Source organism: Chiloscyllium punctatum, chromosome 1 (assembly GCF_047496795.1).
Source record: "Chiloscyllium punctatum isolate Juve2018m chromosome 1, sChiPun1.3, whole genome shotgun sequence".
NCBI lineage: Eukaryota > Metazoa > Chordata > Chondrichthyes > Orectolobiformes > Hemiscylliidae > Chiloscyllium > Chiloscyllium punctatum.
In genome coordinates, this window is record NC_092739.1 from 157,761,020 (window position 1) to 157,784,312 (window position 23,293).

Consider the following 23,293-nt stretch of genomic DNA (forward strand, 5'->3'; position numbering starts at 1 on the left):
ATGGTATACTTATTTTTCAGGGGAATGACCACAGGGGACCCCTGCACTTTTTTTCTCTCTTCTAACAGTCACCCAGCTTTCTTTGTGCCTAGGAGTAACTGCTTCCCTGTAACTCTCACTTCCATAGACTCTGCCTCCCGAATGATCCGAAGTTCATCTGGCTCCCGCTCCAGTTCCCTTATGCAGTCTTGGAGGAGCCAGAGTTGGGTGCACTTCCTGCAGATGTATTTGGATGGGACAGTAATGGCGTCCCTCACCTCAAACATCATGCAGGAGGAACATTCCTCTTCCTGCACTGCCTTATCAGAAAGGAAATAAGAGATCTTACCTGATGTGTCCCTAATGTTTAATATTAAAGGAGGTGGATGGGTGGGATGCTCTACAAGGGTAGATTCTCGGGTTTAGAAAACACTCCCTTATATAGCTGAGGGGGAGAAAAAGTCTCTCCTTTCCCAGAAACCTCTGCTCTCTGATGTCAGATGTAAAGATTTAGAATTAGTGACTCACCTTTCCCAGCAGGCCCGTGGTCCAAGCTCCTGCTCTTCCTGCTGCTGCAGAAGCCCACAGAGACATAGGGAGAACACGCAAACATGACACAGACGGTCACTTGTGGGTCAAATTGGACCCAGGTCCTGTGAGGCAGCAGTGCTCACCACTGAGCCAACCCAATCTGAAGCAGTGATACATACTGACTGCTTATTCCCTTCCATGCCTTTCCAGAAGTTTGGGAGACAGTGGGAGCAGGCGGGAAAGTGGAGACGATGTGACAATCAGATCCCCAAAGAACTTACTGAATGGCCAACCACGCTCGGGGGAGGGGTGAACTGAATGGCTGTTCCCACTCCTTATTCCTATGGTTTCTCATCTGTTTGCACCCTCGGGCATGGTAAAAATTAAACTAGCCGGGATTGCCTGCTGCTCAGTTACCCTTTGTGCTGAGTGAGAATGAGACTCTATGCCACTCGGTAATCCCCATTATAATGAAATAATTTTGCCCGGTCTTGGACAAGAGTAAGAGTGGCAGGTTCAGGATGGACCTGAAGAAAAGGCAAAACTAAAGGAAGCATATTGCTGTGAGTTTGTTTGATGAAATGGGTGAGGGAGGGGGACTGTTTCAACACAAGAAATGACAAACATGGGAACCAATTTAATGACTAAACAAAGTAATCAACAGAAGTCTTTCATTACTCAGGTTTAATTACTTTTTACACTGGGGGTTATAAGCTGAAGCATATTTACAGATCTTTTAATTGCAAAACTTAATTCCAGTCATTAACTATTAAAAAGGGATCTCTCTCATATACCATCACGGAGCGCCCTCATCCAGTGAGGTTTCTGGTAGGTAATCAGACTGGCAAATGATTGGAGTCTAGATAACGAAGATCCCACTATTTTGCTCAAATATCTTTGATCCTGAAGAGCTTTGGAATTTTTCCAAGTCCAGTCACTAATGCGCTTAAAGTGGACAAAGCTCTTCCTGATTTCATTCCTAAATTAGCAAGGTCCAGGTATTTGTTAAAGAGAGAGATGGTGAAAATCAGATGCAATGTCAAGAGCGGGCATTTCCACTGATTGCTGGTTGTGGGAGAGCTGCGCTATTTGGGAAACAGAGACTGGAGAAACTTGGACCTTTTAACTTCCAAAGGCAGAAGCTGAATGGCAATGCCGCGGAAGAAGGAGCAGGGCATATTGCAAAAAGCAGGAACTGCAGTACTGGCAATGGGACCACTAGACAAAAGAGTCAAACTTAGTAAAACGTCAATTTAAGAGCAACATTAAAAAGCCTCAAATAAAAAGTGACTCCTGGCTACAGTACTGGAGGTAAAAGTCATGCTGGCATTTTAAAAAGGTATTCTTAGGAGAATTCGAAACTAAAATAACCCTCACCTCATCATCATCTAAATACTCACTGCGATGGACATTATCAGTTTCAGATGCCAGGTTCACTAGAATATTATATTTGCTTAACTGGTGCAAAAAAAAATTGGTTTGCACTCAATGTCCATTCAATGACTATTGTTCATTTCAGAATAGTTATGGGGTGTGGAGATTTACAGGCCTGAAAATTCAATGGCTGCTTGCTGTTGAGTTTGACCATCTTTGTCATGGAGTTAAGGAGTCGGCATTACCTGGTCGCCAGTAGGAACACACGAAACACTACCCAGCAACAGCCAGATATCGTTGCAGTTGCTATAATCCCAGAGGACAATGCGGTTGCTCTCTCGCTGGGCATCTCAGTTAGCACAGGACTCAAATGCACACCACTGGCATTATTGTGCATTGCAAACTAGCTGTCCAGTCAACTGTTCTAACCGACTCCTTATATCAGGCGTGCAGGAAATCATCCCACAAAACCCAGTGAAATCTGTTTGGGCCCTGGGTTGTGGTGACAGAGGCAGGGGGCTAAGGTTGCTGATTAGATGCCCTTTTAGCTGTGGTTCAGTCAGTCAGTGACAGCGCACCTGACTCAGAAGGTGGTGAGTTCAAGACCCACGCCAGAGACTTGAGTGGAAGATCTAGTGCCGTAATAATGGAGTGCCACACTGTCAGAGGTGCTATTTGAGAGGCTTTTGGTTTTGTGGTATCATTTTGAAGAGCAGGGAGTATAGCATCCTGGTCAATATTAATCCCTTCACCAAAATCACTACAAAGCACATCCTGGCTGTTATCTGATCACTGCTTGTGGGATCTTGCTGTGTGCAATCGGTTTCCCACATTAGTACAATGCTTCAAGCGTAGCTTTAAGGTGCCCTACGTTGTGAAAGAGCCCAAATTAGTATTTCTTTTCTATCAGCTGCAGTCTTTTTTCTAAGCTAGAAGCACTGTCACTAAAGCAGCAGACCCTTTGTTGTGAAGGGATAAGGGGAAAATGTAGTCCCTGAGTTCTGCCTTAAACAGGGGAAGGGTGGGCTGAGAGTTGAAAGCTCCACCTGCTTAAATTCATTTACTGAAAGTGCCTTCTGTGGGAGCCGGGAGTTACTTCAGTCCCAAACTGAAAACACAGTGTCTGATCTATCCAGCCACTTGTTACTGTGCCCACGAGGTACTGCCTTGACCAGAGTAAGGGAGGGAGGCACCTGACCCTACTGAGCTCTAAATGGAATGACAGAATGTGACAGATTTCACAGCTGTATCAAAATTAGCACAGTCCTGCATCGGAGCTGCCCAGGAGCTGAGCGAGGTCAACCAAGAATTGACTTCATGGAGACAAGCATCTGAAGGTTTAATTCACGTTCGGGTTCAGGTCATTCTGGGTTCACTCACCAATCAGTCAGCAGTGTGTGGATGTATATCATCTGACTTTTGTGCGCCGATCAACTCTCACCTTGGTGCTAAGAGAGTTGCACAGCATCAGCAACTGGTTATGCAAACCATTCCATTCTCAGTCAATCCCCCGTTCTCCAACAGGGAGATGCAGCGAAAAATCTATCTTCTGCAACAATGGTCTGCAGGAGCACTGTTGACGCCCACCCCTCCACTATTCTCCTCAGACTGTGTACCAGGATCATTTTTCTAGGGTTCACATCCAACTGGCTCAACCTGAACTCGCTGATTTATACATCTTGCTTGTATTCACTTGCAGGATGCTGACAAGACCAACACTGTGTTCACGGCTCTTCCCTAACTGCCCATCTTGAACTGGTTTCCAGCCAATTTTTGGGTTTTTTTAAAAAAAGAATGCATAATAATTAATTTGCTTTCGTTGCCATTACCATGACAGCATCACAGATTTCCCAACAAGTCTGGATTGATGAGCGCTGGTCAAAGTGAAGCTGGGGTTTTCTTTTTGGCAACACCAGGCAGACAAAATCACTGTCAAGATGCATCGGTGTTAATGTGGAGGGAGGCCAAGTGACTTTTTTTTTAAACCCTCAGATAAAATGACTCAGGGTCTGGGGAAACATGTTTTCCAGGACTTGAATACAGGAGGGACGTGCATACGTGTGGCCGTGCGTTGACCCGAGTGCACACACCTACACACTCACGCACATGGGCTACACACACACAGACTGCGGCAGAGGTTCCGAGTGCAAGACGTGTGTTAGTAAGAGAGATTCCACCTGCACCCGCGAGAGCCGAGGAACAGCAGCAGCCAACTACCCGTGCTGCCGGAGATAATGCGTATACAACGAGGATAATTACAGGGTGGGGTGGGGGAGCAAAGCAAACACTCAAACGAGGAGTCAGGGTGGGTCGAGATGGGGTGTAAAGTAACTGCGAAGACACTTCGAATCACTGTAACTTTTATCGGGGCCTGCTGCAGATGTCCGTCGAACCGAGGGACGACTGAGGAGTTCGGTGTCAAACCTCTGCCATTTGTCAGGTACGGACCGATCTTCTCGGAGGGTACTTACAAGGTGCTCGCTGGTGATGCAGCCAATCGCTTGCCGATATATATTCTACAGTGGGAAATACAGAGCAAAATCAAACAGCATCAGGTGGGTTACAATTGCCATCGAGCCGCACAAATTGGCTGCTGCGTTTCCTACACGACAACAGAGGCCATGCATTGAAAGGGCTTTCTCCCCTAATAGGCACTTCAAGCATCCCCCGATTGGGGCAGACGTCACAGCCTGGGTCATTCAAACCCCCATCACCCCAAAACATTAAATGGCCCAGACGGCTTTCTCATGGGTAACATCACAGAATATGGGAACGGAAAATTCCCCTGTTTGTACTGTTCCAGAACATGTTTCCAAATGCAATCAGTGGAGAACCATGGAGACTATACATATCAAATCAGCACCAATAAATTCAGTAGGGATTTCAGGAAAAACCCCTTTACCCACACCGTGGTATGACATGGAGGTGCCAGTGTTGGACTGGGATGGGCATGGTCAGAAGTCACATGACACCAGGCTATAGTCCAACAGGTTTATTGAAATCACAAGGTTTCGGAGCGCTGCCCCTTCATCAGATTAAGTCATCATTACCTGTCGAACGAGCAGCACTCTGAAAGTTTGTGATTTCAAACAGACCTGTTGGACTATAACCTGGTTTCATGTGACTTCTGACCTTGCCCCATAGAGGTAGGCATGTGAAAAGGCCACCCAAGAATAGGTGAAGTGAATAGCATAGATATATGGTAGAGGATATAATTTCAGAATAATTTCATGTTCAAGACAGAGGATGGTGGCTCAGTGGTTAGCACTGCTGTCTCACAGCACCAGGTAAGCAGGTGCAATTCCCGCCTCAGGTGACTGACTGTGTGGAGTTTGCACATTCTCCCCGTGTCTGCGTGGGTTTCCTCCGGGTGCTCCAGGTTTCCTCCCACAATCCAAAGATCCAATTAGCTGAACTGGCCATACTAAACTGCCCATAGTGTTCAGGGATGTGTAGGTTAGGTGCATTAATCAGGGGTAAATGTAGGGGAATGGGTCTGGGTGGTATACTCTTTAGAGGGTTGATGTGGACTTGTTGGGCTAAAGTGCCTGTTTTCACACTGTAGGGATGCTAAGGACAACATCTTCTCAAAGGTTGGTGAACCTGTGGAATTATTTACTACAGACAGCTGCCAAGGCTGGGTCTTTAAGTATATTCAAGGTTGAGGTAGATTTTTAATCGGTATGAGTGTCAAGGATTATGAAGAAAAGGCAGGAAGGCGGACATGAGGATAATCAGATCAACCATGATCTCATTGAATGGCAGAGCAGACTTGATGGGCTGAATGGCCTACTTCTGTTCTTCTGACTGATGTTCTTATTTGAGGAAAGGTTAGACAAGCACAAGGAGGAGAAAATAATAGAAACATATGCTGAGAGGATGAGGTAGAATAGCAGGAGGTTCATGTGGAGAATAAATTCCCGCATTGATCAGTGAGACTGAGTGACTTGTTTCTGTGTTATAGATTCAGTGGAACAGATAGTCAAAACTAACAATGGTGGCTTCAAATTCCTGAGACTGTGTAATGAAATAATCAAATGATAGCATTCTGTAACAATAGGTATGTATGTATGTGTGTTGAGTGTATGGTGCCATTTAGGAAAAAGTGAGAGCTGCACTTCCTGACGAAGGGCTTAAGCCCGAAACGTCAATTCTTCTGCATCTCGAATATTGCCTGACCTGCTGTGCTTTTCCAGCACTACACTCTCAACTGTGTGGTGCATTTGTATGTGTGTGCATTTGCATACATGTGAGTGTGTACAGGCGTGCTCGAACGTGTATGCGCGTGTGTGTGAGGTAGTGTCTTCAAACAAGGGTTACACTTACTCACGACAAGAACCTGTGTAATGAGTCTTTTAACATGAAAATGCTGCTGTACTGCCACAGTTCTGACTGATGGGGGATTTCTCCTGCTTTTATTACCTGCCCAAGGACTTACTGATTGAGAATCAAATTATTCGGTTGCATTTAAGATACTCCCACTCGCCCCTCCCTGCAAACCAAGTTCTGAGGTGGAGCTTGAACCCGGAGCTTCTCATCAAGAGGGTGGGGTGTTACAAACTGTGCCAAAAGACCAGGTTTTTAAGGATACGCTATGTGCAACACGAATGCAAAACATTAATCATGGACATACCCGACTCCCAGCACTAGCAGGTGAGTGATCAGGAGAGAGGGGATGAGGAACACTACAAACTCAGAACTGAAGATCCCTCCTTTCTTCATCACGCCCGTCTTCCGTACACTCAAGCTTGAACAATATTTTGGATGTTTGAACGCAAATTCCCTAAGAGCAACAAAAAAAAACAAGATGCATTTGTCACTTCCATCCAGTCAAAGCACAACTGCATTTACTCTGAGCCTCTACAATGTTATCTTTTGGATGAAGTGCTCATACAGTTTGTCCTGCATAAGGTAATTTCTGTCAGAGTAGCAGTGTGAGTTGCTTTAGGCTAATGAAAGGGACATCCATTATCTAGGGCTAACCATCCTCCTATGATTCTTACTTGGTCACAACCCAATGATTATCCACTGGGGTCACTGAAGTTCTCCTTACATTCTGGGCTCGCATTTGAATTGGCCCATTGGTTTCAGAACTGCCTTGCTTCAGATTCATGTAGTTGAGCGGCCAACCTGTGATCCAAGACGAGAGTAACAGGAAAGTTGATGAGAGTTTGGTTCCAATGGCTGGAAAATGGGGTCACCACCTCACAGTAAAAGAGTTTCAAATTCCCTACCCAAGATTGGTTGATGGATTTCTGAATGACTTAATGACTTTGAAGGATATGGGAACAATTTAGGAAAATGGCTGTGAGGTTAAGAGATCAGCCATGATCTAATTAAATGATGATGCAGGTCGAATGGGCCAAATGGTCTACTCCTGCTCTGGTTTCCTGATACATAATTCTATGGACACTCAGTCATTGAGCAGATTCAAGATAGAGAAGGGTAAATTTGTGGTCACTAGGAGATTTTTTAAGAAATGTGTTGATGGAATGTGGGATTTGCTGGAAAGGCCAACATTTATTACTCATACCTAATTGCTCAGAGGGCAATTAAGCATCAACCACATTGTTGTGGGTCTGGAGTTACATGTAGGTCAGACCAGGTAAGAATGGCAGTTTCCTTCTCTGAAGGATGTTCGTGAACCAGACGAGGTTCCACAACAATAAACAGAATCCCTACAGCATGGAAGTAGCCATTCAACCCATTGAGTCCAGACCAACCTTCTGAGGAGCGTCCCACCGAAACCACCCCATCCTTATAACTACGCATTATGCCCATGGACACTATGGGCAATTTAGCATGGCCAATCCATCTAAGCTGCACATCTTTGTACTGTGTTAGGAAACCCATGCAGACACAGGGAGAGTGTAAACTCCATAAAGACAGTGTCCCAAAGGTTCTCTTTGATTGAACCAAGGTCCCTGGCACTGTAATGCAGCAGTGCTAAACACTGAGCCACCATGCCATCCCACAAATAATAGCTTTGTAGTTACTACTGGGTGACTGTCTGTGTGGAGTTTCTCCCCATTGCACCTTCTCCCCGTGTCTGCGTGGGTTTCCTCCAGGTGCTCTGGTTTCCTCCCACAGTCCAAAGATGAGCAGGTTTGATGAATTGGCCATGCTAAATTGTCCATAGCGTTAGGTGCATTAGTCAGAGGGAGATGGGTGGGTTGCTCTTTGGAGGGTCGGTGTGGACTTGTTGGGCCGAAGGGCCTGTTTCCACACTGTAGGGAATCGAATCTAATAAAAAATTATTAAGACTGGCATCTAATTACAGAATGTATTAATTCAAATCTTACCATCTGCTACGACAGGATTTGATCCTATGCCCCAGATTATTAGCCTGAGTTTCTGGATTACTCCTCAGTTAAGGAATATGGGAGTAGTGGGACAAAGTGGAGTTAAATTAGAAGACCAACCATGATCTCACTGAATGGTGGAAGTGACTCAAGAGGTGAAATGACCTTTTACAACTCCAATTTCATATGAAGACCCTGGAGACTGGAGTTACAAGAAGACTAGATCAAAGGGCTTGGCAGACTGGCATTATTGAAGGACATTTGTGAACCAGTAGGGTTTTTAGGGCAGTTCACCAGCTTCTTCCTCATTTCTATTCAGATGCCAGCCAAGAGATTCACAGATTCAATTAACTGGACTTCACATTTTATCCGGGTGAGATGTGGACTTCAGACCCTTCCAATTGCACCGCAACCACAAGGATTACCACATCTAAAAACACCACAGGAAGAGAAATACTTTAGACAGCCCCTTCTAAACGCTCAGCCACTGCTAACTAGAAGGACAAGGGCAGCTGATACATGGGAACACCATGATCTGCAAGTTCCCCTCTAAGCCAGTGTCACCGGGTGAGATAATATTGTGGGTCTATCTACAGCACATAGACTGCAGTGGTTCAAGAAAGCAGCTCTCCAACAGCATCTAAAGGGCAAATAGGGCTGGGCAATAAATACGGGCCCTGGCAGTGATGCCCACATCCCACTAGTCAATAAGAACAGTGTACAGAATTGCCACTCACTTTGGAGGTACATTTTCAGGTCGACTGGACCAGTACCAGATCCACTCCGCATTGCTCCTCAACAATTGCTCAATCTCTCCACTTCTCTCCTGGTTCTCATCATCAGACTGTGAAAAGATGCAACAACAGGATTAGTCACTCTAGGAAGAGGTCAGTTGTAATCCACAGCATTCCCAGTGAAAGTACGATCACAGGAAGGAATACCCTGAGATTTTCCAGATGGCCGGATTTGCAGTTCACATGGAAAATGCAAAACAAAAAGAAAAGATATTGAAACAGCTGTGGAGATACTCTGCAATACTTGGAAAAATAAACAACAGATTCCACTCATTCCCAGATAACTCTGGCAGCCATTTTTGGTTCACTAATCTGGGGCAGCAAAGGCATGGTAAGAGGACGCGTGTGGATTGGACACCAAGGTGAGAAAACAAAGACATAAACAATGGAAGAATGAAGACAAACAGAGGGAAAAAAATACTTGAAAAGGGACAAATTGATAAAAAAAACACTTCCCATTGAGCCACACCCCTACGGCTAGTACCTGCCATAATTTCGAATCTAAGTGAACACATTCCTATTTTGGTCAGAATCACAGAGCTGTACAGTGCAGAAATAGAACCTTCAGTCCAATTCATGCGTGCTGACCAGATATCCTAAATTAATCTAGTTCCATTTGGCCCATATCCGTCTAAACCCTTCCTATTCATGTACCCAACCAGATGCCTTTTAAATGTTGCAATTGGACCAGTCTCCACCACTTCCTCTGACAGCTCGTTCTATACACACAACACCCTCTGCGTGAAGAAGTTCTCACTTAGGTCACTTTTATATCTTTCCCCGCTCACCTAGTTTCCAAGTCATCCCAAAGTGATAGCATTTATAATATCCCTGTTGCATTTTAGACCTTCTTCCCCATTTGGCTGGAGTTTCTTTTAGCTCCTATGAACTACCAAAGGAACTGGTAGAGAAGGGTACAATGAAAAAGAAATTGAGACAGGTACATGGATAGGGAAGGTTTAGAGGGACATGGGCCAAATGTAGGCACATGGGACTAGTTCAGTTTAGGAAACCTGGTCAGCATGGATGAATTGGGCTGAAGATCCTGTTTCCATGCTGTATGCCTCTATACAATCAGAGAATTTGTTGACAAAACTCTGACAGAGGGGAGGAACACCATCACTGGCATTAAGAATGGTTGTTTCCTGGTTGGGTATTCCTATTTTCCCATCCAGACCAGATCTGACATTTCTCGTTCTCTAGCCAATACAGACCTTCCCTGGGGAGCAATTAAGTTCATTCTCCAAAACAGCAGAAACACTATTACTTCAGAGTCACTCTAATTAGCCACAAAAGGCTCGAAATCCCTCTCCTTGTTGAGTCCTCACATACCTGAGTACTGTTGGTATCTCCGATGCTTCCAGTCTCAAACTCGGCAGGAACATGAGATGTCTGGGGGCTCATCAGTAAAGGGGGGCTGTAAAACAGGTTAAACAAAACTTTGTAACATGGGATGGATTCAAGGCTTCCTTTTCTTTCTGTCAGGACACCACAATCCGTCAATATGGTCAATCCTTCTCTCCTCACTAGGTCCCTTCTTGCTGGTGAAATGGATACCCAGGTGTACTGGTTACAGTAATAGATAATCACAACCTTCCACTCATCTTTAACCACCCACCCACCCACCCCACAGCCTGGCAGAAAGATATCTTTATTCAAAGATTACAATTAGGGCCCACTTGTTAAATATGAAGGGTCTCTCATTTAAACTGGAGTTGAAGAGAATTTTTTTCCTCTCTGAGGGCCTTGAGTCTTTGGCGCTTTCTTCCCGAGAGAACGGTGGAGGTGAGGACACTGAAATATTTAAGAGGCAGATAGATTCTTGACTGACAAGGGAGTCACTGGTTCTCAGGGATAGGCAGGAATGTGTAGTTGAGGCAATGATCAGATCAGCCATGAACTTATTGAATGGTGGGCTCAGTGTGAAGGGTCAGATTACCGACCCCTGCTCCAACTCCAAAATGTTCCTACATAAGTTATTAGAAAGGTAAAGTTCCCATAGTCTGACCAGACCGTAGGCTTGCTCTCTAATTAGAGAGAAAGAGAGAGAGGTGGTGGTTAAACCTAAGGGTCACCACACCTTAGGCTGGGGGAGAAGGTGAAAAGCAGAGTCCTTCATGGTAACCTCAGACAGTGTGGGAATTGAACCTACAAACCAGCCATCCAGCTAAATGACCCCCCACTCTGCCCTGTTAGTTATTGTATCACAGGACAGATCTCATTTCCAGCCGACATTCCCCAGAGTATTGAAGATTAAAGGGGTGTTCTCATTGTGATGTATGCATATGCTTTAAGGTGTTGATTGGGTGTATAGGCAAAATCTCATTTACCTGGTGGTGGCAGAGTTTGGAATGAAGTGATATAATTACAGCAAGGCCATTCAGCACAGATATCAGGAAGCACTTCTTAGAACAAACAGGAATGCATGTTTAGACATTCCCCGTCCCTCCCATTCCTCAATAAAGCTGTGGATGTTGGGACAATAGAAGCTCTTAAACGGTGAGACTAATAAATTGTTCTGAGGAAGTGTAACTGAACCTGAAACGTTAACTCTGTCTCGTCTCCACAGATGCTGGCAGACCTGCTGAGTTTTCCCAACAAGTTCTGATTTACAGCGTCCATGGTTCTTTGTTTTTTTTTTAACTAATAGATTGTTTAAGGGCGTGAAGGGCTACAGAACCACAATAGGTGAACTGATCAATGATGGAGAGAAGCATAATTGTTTCCAATCACAAACTAAAAGAGATGAGAGAGGGCTTAGATGGAAAGTGATGTGGAAGTGAAATAAGGGTGATCTGAGAAAAAGCTTTTTCACTCAGCAGGAAAGAGTACGGAATTCACTGCCTGGGAATGTGATGGAGGTAGGTTCAGTTGAGGCGTTGGATGGTTACTTGGACAGAAGTAGTGTTCAGGGATGTGGGGTAATGTGGGAGATTGGCACTTGATAATAGACTGGTGCAGGTGCGATGGGCTGAATGGCCTCCCTCTGTGCTGTACTGACTGTGTGGAGTTTGCACGTTCTCCCCGTGTCTGCGTGGGTTTCCTCCGGGTGCTCCGGTTTCCTCCCACAGTCCAAAGATGTGCAGGTCAGGTGAATTGGCCATGCTAAATTGCCCGTAGTGTGAGGTAAGGGGTAGATGTAGGGGTATGGGTGGGTTGCGCTTCGGCGGGGCGGTGTGGACTTGTTGGGCCGAAGGGCCTGTTTCCACACTGTAAGTAATCTAATCTAATCTGTAAGTAATCTAATCTAATCTAATTCTGTAATTCTATGAAACCACAATTGAATTGAAGAATGAGGGTTGAGTAGGTGACTCCTACTTCCACATTCCAGTGACTGCACAGTTGGAGGACATTAATGACCTGTAAGTTGCGAGTAATGTGCTGAAGAAAGCAGGCAAAGTTAAAAATCTCTTTTTGTAACAATCAGACAATCACAGATACTCACTTATTTCAATTAGAGCTTAATTAAACTTGAAAATCCATCTCAGAATATGCCATTCAACTACCAATGTCTTTCAAAGTCAACGCATGACAAGAGTTCTTTAAGAATTCAAAAGTGTTTGATCGGACAGGTGCTAATAAGATATTTCCACTTGCTGCAAGACCAGAACTAATGGCCGTAAGTATAAAGTAGTTACTGTAAGTAAATCCAGTTTGGAATTTCAGAGCAACTGCATTACCAAGAGAGTGGTGAGCAACTGGAACTCCTAGTGCACGAAGTGAATAGGCATTTAAGAGAAAATTACATCAAGATATAAAGAAGGAGGAATGAAGGATATGCTGACTGGGTGAGATGAAGAACAAGATCATGTGAAGCATAAGCAGTAACTTGGGCCAAATTGATTGAATAGCCTGGTTTGTGCTGTCAGTTCTTGCAACCCACACTGGCTAAGGTGGCCATGAAAGCCCGATCTTCTCCACCTCTCCCCTTGCCGAAGGCATAGTGACTCTTCAGTTAACTCACCACCAGTTGACTCTCTCTCTCTCTCTCTCTCTCTCTCTAATGAGAGAGCTGTCCTTTGGTCTGGTGGAACTACGGCATCTTTACCTCATTTGTGTTACTTTTAGAGAGGGCCGTAACAACATCATTGGAGTGTCTGCACGGGTCTATTCCACAAGACAATTAATCCCACTTCTCCTGACTCTTTGCCTATAGCTCTTCAAGACTAGGGTGGCATGGTGGCTCAGTGATTAGCACTACTGCCTCATAATGCCAGAGACCTGGGTTCAATTCCAGCCTTGGGCAGTTGCCTGTGTGGTATTTGCATGTTCTCCCTGTGTCTGCATGAGTTGCCTCTGGGCACTCTGGTTTCCTCCCTCTGTGCAGATTAGGTGGACTGGCCATGCTAAATTGCCCTGTCGTGTGCAGGTTAGGTGGATTAGCTGTGGGAAATGCAAGGTTATAGGATAAGGGGTGATGGTGGAATACTCTTCGGAGACTGAATGGCCTGCTTCCACACTGTAAGGTTTTTTTTTTAATTGTCCTTTCAAGAAGTGAACATGCTGCTGTTAATGGCTAAGGTGGGTATAAGGGTGTTAAAATCAGGGTCCTGATTTTGGTCAATTCCCCAACACGGTTTTCCTTAAATATCTCAAGTCACAGTGGGACTGTGCCTTTAATAGTTCTGAAAGACATCACCGCACCAGCCATGTGCACTGCAGCCACTTGCGAATTCCATGGAATCAGCGACTTTAGTTTTCTGTCTCTTCTGGCGAGGCAGAATTTCCTGAAACTAATCCTCTTTTGAGATGGTCAGGCCACAGGACAAGCTGGGACTCGATGTGAAAAGGGAGGATGCTGTCAAATGGTGTAGCAATCACTTGGCTGGTTTTATTGAGACTTTGTAGGCATTTATTGAGCCAGCAATCTGACACATTGTCTGCTTAATTCACTCGTACAGGATCAGTTCCAACATTTGGGAAGTGCTGACTCAGATAGTAATTAGTTTCCTCCTCCACCCCAGCCCCCAAACTCACCATTTTGGATCTTTCTGTCCCATTCACTGCATCTCAGGATGGACTCACTGGGGCTTAAAAGATTAAATTAAGAAGGAAGGATGCATAGTAGGCTGGTACGCATTCCCTGGTGTTCAGAAGAGTAGGAGTTGATATATAATTTTAAATCACCCTAATTAAAAGATTTCAATAAAGTAGATTAGAAGAAACATTCAGAGCCAGTTCTGATGAAGAGTCACCAGTTAACCCAGTTGTGGGCGGCACGGTGGCACAATGGTTAGCACTGCTGCCTCACAGCGCCAGAGACCTGGGTTCAATTCCCGCCTCAGGCGACTGACTGTGTGGAGTTTGTACATTCTCCCTGTGTCTGCGTGGGTTTCCTCCGGGTGCTCCGGTTTCCTCCCACAGTCCAAAGATGTGCAGGTCAGGTGAATTGGCCATGCTAAATTGCCCGTAGTGTCAGGTAAGGGGTAAATGTAGGGGTATGGGTGGGTTGCACTTCGGCGGGTCAGTGTAGACTTGTTGGGCCGAAGGGCCTGTTTCCACACTCTAAGTAATCTAATCTAACCCTGCTTCCACTCCCAACTCTGCTGAGTTTCTCCAGCAATTTCTGTTTTTTTGTTTTAGAAAACGGAGTGTGTTCAAAATGAGGATTTAAATGCTAGGGCTAGATGCTGTTCGAGCAGGCAACTTTGACATTTTGTGTGTTTTTCTCGTTTTTTTTTAAAATATGTATTGCATTTATACTTTGTGTTAAAATGTAACCAGCCAAGCTCAAGGAAGGAACCTCCTTACTTCTTTTCATTGATTCTCAGAATATGGGTTGAAAAAAACTCCACAGAGGTCGGGATCCCCTCATCGAGTCACCCTTTATTTACACATGGAGAGTCCTTGACCCTGATCCAGCTCCCCCAGAGCCAGCTCTCAGACTGAACAGAACCTCTGACACAACTGGTTATATCTGGCAGCCAAGGCTCCCCAAATGGACCAGGTTAGGGGCTGTGGCAGGATTCTGCCTACAGGGCATTTATCATCAATCACGTTGCTGTGGATCAGGAGTCACATGTAGGCCAGACCAGGTAAGGATGGCAGATTTCCTTCCCTTAAGGACATTAGTGAACCAGATAGGAATTCTTCTGAACAATTGACAACAGTTGCAAGGCTACCATTATGCCAACTTTTTATTCTCGATATTTTATCTAAAATTTCACCATCTCACACCCAGGACATTAGTTAATTCATAATACCGCACATGCATATACTTCCTGCCTTCCCAAGATACAGGTATCATACCCATTTCTGACATATACTTACAGAAATGCTCTGCAGAGAGCAGGCTCAGAAAGTGGTATAAAACCACCATCCTCAATACACTGCAGACAAGAAGAGTGACGTGGTCAATCATGGGAAGATAGGAACTGTGGAGATATCATTGGCAGAGTGAGTACTGAGAACTTGTGAATGATGGACCTTATGGAGAAACCACTGTAATGAGTATATGCCATTTCTGAGGGAGTTAATAAAGGTTTTACCCTTAAAGTGGAGATTGGATCCACAGTTTGCTTTGTGCCGTTGTTCTATGGGGTCTTAGAGAGCTGTGAGACCTCCCTCCCCATTGAAGAGTCTCACAATATTTAGGAGTAACATTAGGAAGCAGTTTTTCACACAAAAATAAGCGAAAAATTTGGAACTTCTCCCCCAAAAAGTAGGTCAATGCTGAAATCAAAAGCTTGTTTCCATGGAGAATAGGTTCCAAGGGATATACATTTTAATTACAAATTTATTATAAAGTTGGGTCTCTTAATTACTAGCTGAGGGACAATATTTACCCATTACCTCAGCAGAAGTGACAGCACAGTAATAGTATACTAGAAACTGAACTGGACTAGCCACAAGTGCAGATCAGAGGCTAGGAATCCTGTAGACATCCTGACTCCCCAAAGCCTATCGACCACCTACAAGGTACAAGTCAGGAATGTGATGGAATGCTCCTTATGTGCCTGGATGGTTGCAGCTCTAACCACCCTCAAAAAGCTTGACACCATCTAGGACAAAGCAGTCCACTTGTTTGGCACCACATCCACAAGCATCCACTCACTCCACCACCAACACTCAGTAGCAGCAGTGTGGGCTATCTACAAGATTCAGTGCAGAAATTTACCAAATATCTGAGACAGAATCATAACCACTTCCATCTAGAAAGACAAATGCACCACTACCTGTAAGTTCCTCTCCAAACCATTCACCATCCTGACTTGGAAATATGTTGGTATTCCTTCACAGTCACCGGGTCAAAATCCTAGAATTTCTGCCTTAATCTCATTGTGGGTCAACCTACAGCACATGGATTGCAATATTCAAGACGGCAGCTCACCACCACTGAGACAACGTAAACTTTGATAACTGTTCATGGACTGAACAAAATAGTTCCTTGAAAGTGGAGTCACAGGTAGATGAAGAGAAGAAATTGTTTGATGTGCTTGCCTGTATTGGTCAGTGCACTGAGTATAGTAGTTGGGATGTCATTTGCAGTTATACAGGACATTGGTTTGGCCACTTTTGGAATACTGCGTTCAATTCTGGTCTCCACACTGTAGGAAAAATGTTGTTAAATTGAAAAGGATTTACGAGGATGTTGTACAGTTATAGAGATGTACATCATGGAAACAGACCAACTTATCCATGCTGACCGGATATCCTAAATTAATCTTGTCCCATTTCCCAGCACGTGGCCCATATTTCTCTAAACCCTTCCTATTCATGTACCCATCCTTTTAAATGGTGTAATTTTACCAGCCTCCACCACTTCCTCTGGCACCTCATTCCATACACGTGCCACCCTCTGTGTGAAAAAGCTGCCCCATGAATGGCAGGTTGGCATATTTCCTTCCCGAAAGAGCCAGATGGACATTAATAACAACCAACAATGGTCACCATTCAAGTCAGTTTTAGTTTCCAGATTTAATAATTTAATTTAAACTTTAGTATCTGTTGTGATGGGATTCAAATCCCTATCTCTTGAGTTTTTGCCTGGGTTTCTGGTTTAATAGAGCATGACAACACCACTATGCTGCCATTTCCCCATGCAGGTTACAGTCAGGCAAAAAAATAAATGGTACCACAAGTTATCAGACCAGAACTTGGCCATTCAGCCCATTGAGTCTGCTCTGCTATTCAATGACAACATGGCTGATCTGATCATTATCACCTGCCTTTTACTGCTTGTTCCTCAGAATTCTCGATTCCCTTACTGATTAAAAATCTGTTTACCTCAGCCTTGAATATATTTAACAACCTAGTCTCGACAGCCCTGTGCAGTAGAGAACTCCAGGAATCGCCAGACTCTGAGAGAAGTAATTCCTTGTCATCTCTACCTTAAATATGTGGCCCCTTATTCTGAGCTGATACCCTCTGATGCTAGACTCTCTCACAAAGGGAATCAACCTTTCTGCCTCTTCCCTCTTAAGTCTCCTTTGTATGTTTCAATAAGGACACCTCTCATCCTTTTAAATTCCAATGGGTACAGACTAACTTTCTTCATTAGGCAATCTCTCCATACCTGTAAGACAAACTCACCATCAATCCAATGAACCTTCTCTCTAGTGTCACCAATGCCTATTTTGTATTACTTAAGAGACCCAAGACTTCATAGTATTTCAGCTGTGTTCTGACTAGTGCAGAGTAATTGTCACAAAGCCTCCTTATACAGGTAGGCAATCCTTTATCCGAAATCCCAAAATCTGAAAAGCTCCAAAGTCCGAAGGTTTTTTTGTGAAGATTTTTTTCTCATTAACAAGGTTGTTTGGCGTGCAAACAGTTAACCCAAGTTGACACCCACTTGATGCGTGCCACTCAGATGTGATGTGTGGGCGTGTGGCCTAGCACCGACAGGCCTCAATTTTGTTTCAGGCCCCGTTTTACTCAGTGTGTCTGCTTCTCCGGTAAGATTTTTAAAAGTTTCGCCATCAAACTGACACTTATTCAGAAAACAGCTGGACCTGAGCATTTTGGGTAAAGGATTGTGCACCTGTACTCTTTGAAATACAGGCCAATGTTCTGTTTACCCGGTGAACTTAGATCCTAGCTTTTTGTGAACCGTGAACGAGGACTCCCAAATCCCTCCGTATAGTAGCTCTCTGCAGTCTTTCTCCATTTAAATAATATTCAGCTCCTCTATTAGTCCCACCAAAATGGAAAACCTCATATTTCACCACATTATATTCCATCTGCCAACTAACTTACCCACTGCAGACTCAGCGTCATCCTCATTCGCTTGCCTTCCCAGCTTTTTTTGTGTCAGCTGCCTACAGTACATTCGTTTTCCACGTCCAAGTCACTGATATATATTGTAAGTAATTGTGGCCCTGGCCCTCGGTGGCACTCAACTAGTTAGAGATTCCCATCTTGCAAATGTCGTCCTTACCCCAACTCTCAGTCTCCTATTAGTTATCCAATCCTCTATTCATGCCAAAAACTCACTTCCAACATGATAGCCTGTTATTCTATTATCGGCCAAGTAGAAGCTTACCTGGGACACTCCAACCTCGAGCAAGCCCCACAGTTCGAGGGCAGTTAGGCACAGGATGGAAAACGCTGGCAATGACACCCACGCCCCATGAAAAAATAAAGAAGAAACTGCCGGGCTATATTTACTTTGCCTCTGCCTTCCCCTGCCCATGTGAAATATTGTCAGAGGCTGAATGAGTGGCTGTTAAAGAACAGCACAGGAACAGACCCTTCGGCCCAACAAACCTGCACCAATACATGATGCCTTTCTAAACTAAAAACTTTTAGCCTCTCCGCAGTCTGTATCCCTTTATTCCCTGTCTGTTCATGCATCTGTCAAGGTGTCTCTTAATTCTTGCTATTGCAGCTGCCTTCATCACCTCTCCTGTTAGCACATTCCAGGCACTTACAACCTTTTGTGTCAAAAACCTGCCTCTCACATCTCCTTTAAACTTTCCCCCTTTTACCTTAAACCTTTGTCCCCAGTAATTGGCATTTCTACTCTGAGAGAAATTCTGTGACCATCTGTTCTATACCATGCCTCTCATAATTTTATATCCTTTTATCAGGTCATCCCCTCTGACGTTAAAGTGTAAACCATCCAAGTTTGTCCAATCTCTCCTCATAGCTAACACCCTCCAAATCCTGGCAAAACTTTTCTGTACTCTTCTCAAAACCTCCACATCCCTCGGGGAGTGTAGCGACCAGAACTGTTTGCGTTATTCCAAATGTGGTCTAACTGAAGTTAATTTGGTCATCTCCTGGCATGAACAGGCCTAAAGACCCACAAGCTGCCCTCCCCCACCGCTGTATTATGGGAGACAGGTCAGAGGTGAGGCAGAAGGCCATGGGAAGACCACCCTGTCTATTTGACATGCCTCCCACTTTCAAATAGGGAACATAATATGTATCCCATGGAGGTTGCTGAACAATGATCTCAGTGAAGGGTGGAGCAGGGATTCTGTGGACCTATTCGTGTTCCTAGAAAATTGTTTTAGTTTTATGTCGACTTCTAATTTATTTGTCGGATCGGATAACTGCAAGCTTCCTGAAGAAACGTGACAAGGTCAGGTTAAGACTGATACATCACCACTTCCTGCCAGCAAAAAAAGAGCCCAAGGGGGTGGAATGGGTGAGGATCACCTGTCACAGTGGGAGCTGCCCCGCAAACTGTTCTTTTCCGATTCATTCTGTGCATCCAGCAGGATCTTCTCCATGTCACCATTGTGGATGGAGCTCGACGAGGGGATATGTTCCAAGACCCTGGGACTGCTGTGTTGGCTGTAGTCCAGCTCTACCCATGAACCTGAGAGAAAGAAAAAACACAAATGAAGGCAGTCACCTTGGACAAAATCACCATTTCATCTCTGAACCAGGGGAAAGGATTGCTGAAGGGACAGGGAGGGGAAAGGGGCAACAAAATGACTATTTTACAACAGTTCCTTTCCAAATTCCCCAAATCTTCTTCCTCCATTATATCCAAATTTCATCCCAAGGTGATGAGGAATTTCCAGGCTGGGGTATTGAAGTGGTTAACAAGATTCAGAGTTAAATTTTAGGATGTACCTTTAAATGCAGACTTTGAAATACAATTAGTTTGATGTCAAGCGCTCCAGGACACTACAAAAACTGTTAAAGGTGCAATCATCCTGACAGTCAGTAACACAGCGTGCTGGGTGGAGAGGAGTTACTGAGTGTGAGGGAGCTGGATTAATATCAATTGAGAGACAGTCACTAAAAAAAGGGGGACTGGGGAGAGACGGATTACTGATTGAGAGTGTGAGGGAGCTTGAGGGGTCACTGAGTTAGACTGAGGGAGCTAAATTAACACCAGTAGAGATACAGTCAGCAACACAGGGAGCTGGGGACAGGGATTACTCACTAACCGTGTGAGGGAGCTGGATTAACATCAGGACAGACACAGTCAGGAACACAGGGTGCTGGGGAGAAAGGTAATTGAATGATTATCTCTGGGAGCTGGAAAATATCAGTTGAGATGCCGTCAATGCAGCACCACACGGTGCTGGAAAAGGGGGTTAATAAGTGACAGACTGAGGGAGCTGGCTCAACAGAGATACAGTCAGTATTGCAGGGTGCTTGGGTGCAAGAGGGCACCGAGAGACAGAATGAAGAGAAGTAGAAATGTAATCAGTAACGCAGGCTGTTCATGCAAGGTTACTGAGTGGCAGTGTGTGTGGGATGCCATCCATCTTAATCATGTCCCTCAGTAACGTCACTCCCTCAGCATACTGGTAGACCTTTGTTGCATTCTTTCCATTCCAAAGCATCCTTCCTCAGATTATATTTAGACAGGGCTTTTCACAACCGCTGAACATCCCAAAGTGTGTTGCAGCCACTGAAGAATTTGTGAAATGTTGCAGAATAGTGGCAGCCAATATGCAAATAGTTAGTTCCCACGTTGTGATACAGGGCAATAACGGTTTTGACGATGTTAGGTGTTCAGAGAGGAAGGAAGAAAGATTAAAAGAATTTAAAATCTGAAAGAAACATACAGGATGCTGGAGAAACTCAGTACATCTTCAGTTCTGAAGATAAGTCATACCAGACTTGAAATGCTAATTCTGTTTCTATGAGACTATGGAATCCTAAAAAATAGGCCATTCAGCCCTTTGAACTGATTCTGCCATTCAATGTGCTGGTTGATCTGATAGTCCTCATGTCCACTTATCTGCCCTTCCCCCATAACTCTTGATTGTCCTAATGATCAAAACACTCTCTCATCTATATATATACACAACAACACTGCCCATGAGCCAATTCTCTATCTATGCAAATGTATTACCTCCAACACTGTGGGCTTTAATCTTATGCCTTGAGCTTTTGTAAGTTATCTTATCGAACGCCTTCTCCAAGTCCAAATACAACACATCAACTGATTCTATGCCAAGCGCTGTAGTTGAGACTTTCTTGAAACATTCATCGTCCTTCAACAGCACCTTCCAAGCACCTCCCACATACAGTCATAGACATGTACAGCACGGAAACACACCCTTCGGTCCAACGCGTCCATGCCAATCAGATATCCTAATCTAATCTAATCTCATTTGTCAGCACTTGGCCCATATCCCTCTAAACCCTTCTTATTCATATACCCATCCAGATGCCTTTTCAATGCTGTAATTATAACAGCCTCCACCACTTCCTGCGGCAGCTCATTCCAAACGCACACACAACCCTCTGCGTGAAAAAGTTGCTGCTTAGGTCCTTTTTAGATCTTTCCCCTCTCACTCTGAACCTACGCCCTCTAGTTCTGGACTCCCCTACCCCAGGGAAAAGACCTCTATCACTCAGAAGGTCATGAGCAACACCATCACCTGCAAGTGGCCCATCTGGCCACACAGCATCCTGAATTTGAAATGTATCACCGTTTCTCAGTATTGTGGGATTGGAATTCTCAAACTCCCACCCTAACAGCATTGTGGGTCTATCTACAGCACATGGACTGCTGTGTTTCAAGAAGATAACTCACTAGCGCCTTCTCATGGGCATCTAGGAATGTGCAAGAAATGCTGGCCCAAACAGCGATGCTCACGTTCAGTGACTGGATTTTTAAAAAGTTAGATGTGTTTAAGGGCGGTTTAAATAAATGTGTCAGGGAGAAAGGTACAGCGAGGAATGTAGATGGGCTGAGATTAAACCGAGGAAGAACGTGAGAACACAGTCATCAACACAGACCAAACGAGATGATATTCTCTGCTAATTATATCTAATGACAGGAACATCAGATGCAATGGGAAGTTTAAGAGTGGTACTCAAAATGATGATAGGTTTAGACTCATGAATAAGCTGTTTCCATTGACAAGAGGGTCAGTTACTAGATGGCATTAGACGACTTAAGATAATTGACAAGTGAACCACAGGAGAAATGTATCAAGCAACACGAGTTATTAAAGTCTGGAATGTACTTCCTAGAAGTTGAATCAACAGCAAGATTCAAAAGAAATTAGATAAACTCTTGAAAAGAACATTGCACAGGAAAGCTTGGAAATGAGATTCCATTATTCACTAGCTGAACGTTATTCTTTGAAGTCTGTGATACAATTAAACTGTCAATGGTCTTGTAGATCTTTAAAAGAAACTTCTGAAACTTGCTCTGCAAGATCACCTTGTCACCGAAGATTCCAATTGCAGAATCATGGAATTGTTATGGTGTAGGAAAAGGCCATTCAGCCCATTGTGCCTGCATCCTCTCTTTAGAAGACAGCTCAGCAGCGTCTTCAAAAGGGCAACTTGGGATGGCAATAAATGCTGGTAAGCCAGCAATGCCCACATCCCGCAAGTGAATAAAACAAATATTAATATCTTCTGGCAATCTACTGCTGCCCCCCCACATCCCCACTACACCCTTGCTCACTCTGCCTCTCAATTAATCATCTAATGTTCTTTTAAATGCTTCACTTGAACCTGCCTCCACCACGTTTGCACGCAAAGCATACCCTAACTCCTCGCTGAGTGAAAAGGTTATTTTTCTCACATCGCTCTTGTTTCACACACGCACCACTTTAAATCCATGCCCTCTCATTCTTTTCTCATTTACGAGCAAGGACAGCTTCCCCCAATCTGCTCTGTCCAGCCCATTCATGATTTCAAAAGTCTCTTCCAAAGCTCCTCACAACCTTCTTCTTCTCTGCAAGGAAAACAGTTCCGCCTTCTTCAGTCCATCCTCCTCACTGACGTTTCTCATTCTTGGGGCCATTGTTGTAAACTAGCTAACAGCAACATTTTCTTCCATGGGGCGCTAGAGTCACTGATCTGGGAGGCTCTAGCCACCATTTCAGAGGGTAATTAAGTGTCAATCACATTGCGATGTGTTTGGACAATGGGTCAACA

The 23,293-nt window shown here is 44.4% G+C and overlaps 1 protein-coding gene across 1 annotated transcript in view; it reads right to left on the bottom strand.

Moving 5' to 3' along the window:
- Positions 1-1,179: 1,179 nt before the first annotated feature.
- Positions 1,180-23,293, bottom strand: part of LOC140481357 (BCL2/adenovirus E1B 19 kDa protein-interacting protein 3-like) — a 38,448-nt gene continuing 16,334 nt past the window's right edge. Inside the window, exons 2-6 of the mRNA XM_072577419.1 lie at positions 19,586-19,748; positions 10,313-10,397; positions 8,924-9,030; positions 6,518-6,667; positions 1,180-4,400 (exon numbers count right to left, since the gene is read on the bottom strand). Coding sequence (XP_072433520.1) covers positions 4,352-4,400; positions 6,518-6,667; positions 8,924-9,030; positions 10,313-10,397; positions 19,586-19,748 — 554 coding nt within the window. The 3' untranslated portion in view covers positions 1,180-4,351. The remainder of the gene's footprint in view (positions 4,401-6,517; positions 6,668-8,923; positions 9,031-10,312; positions 10,398-19,585; positions 19,749-23,293) is intronic.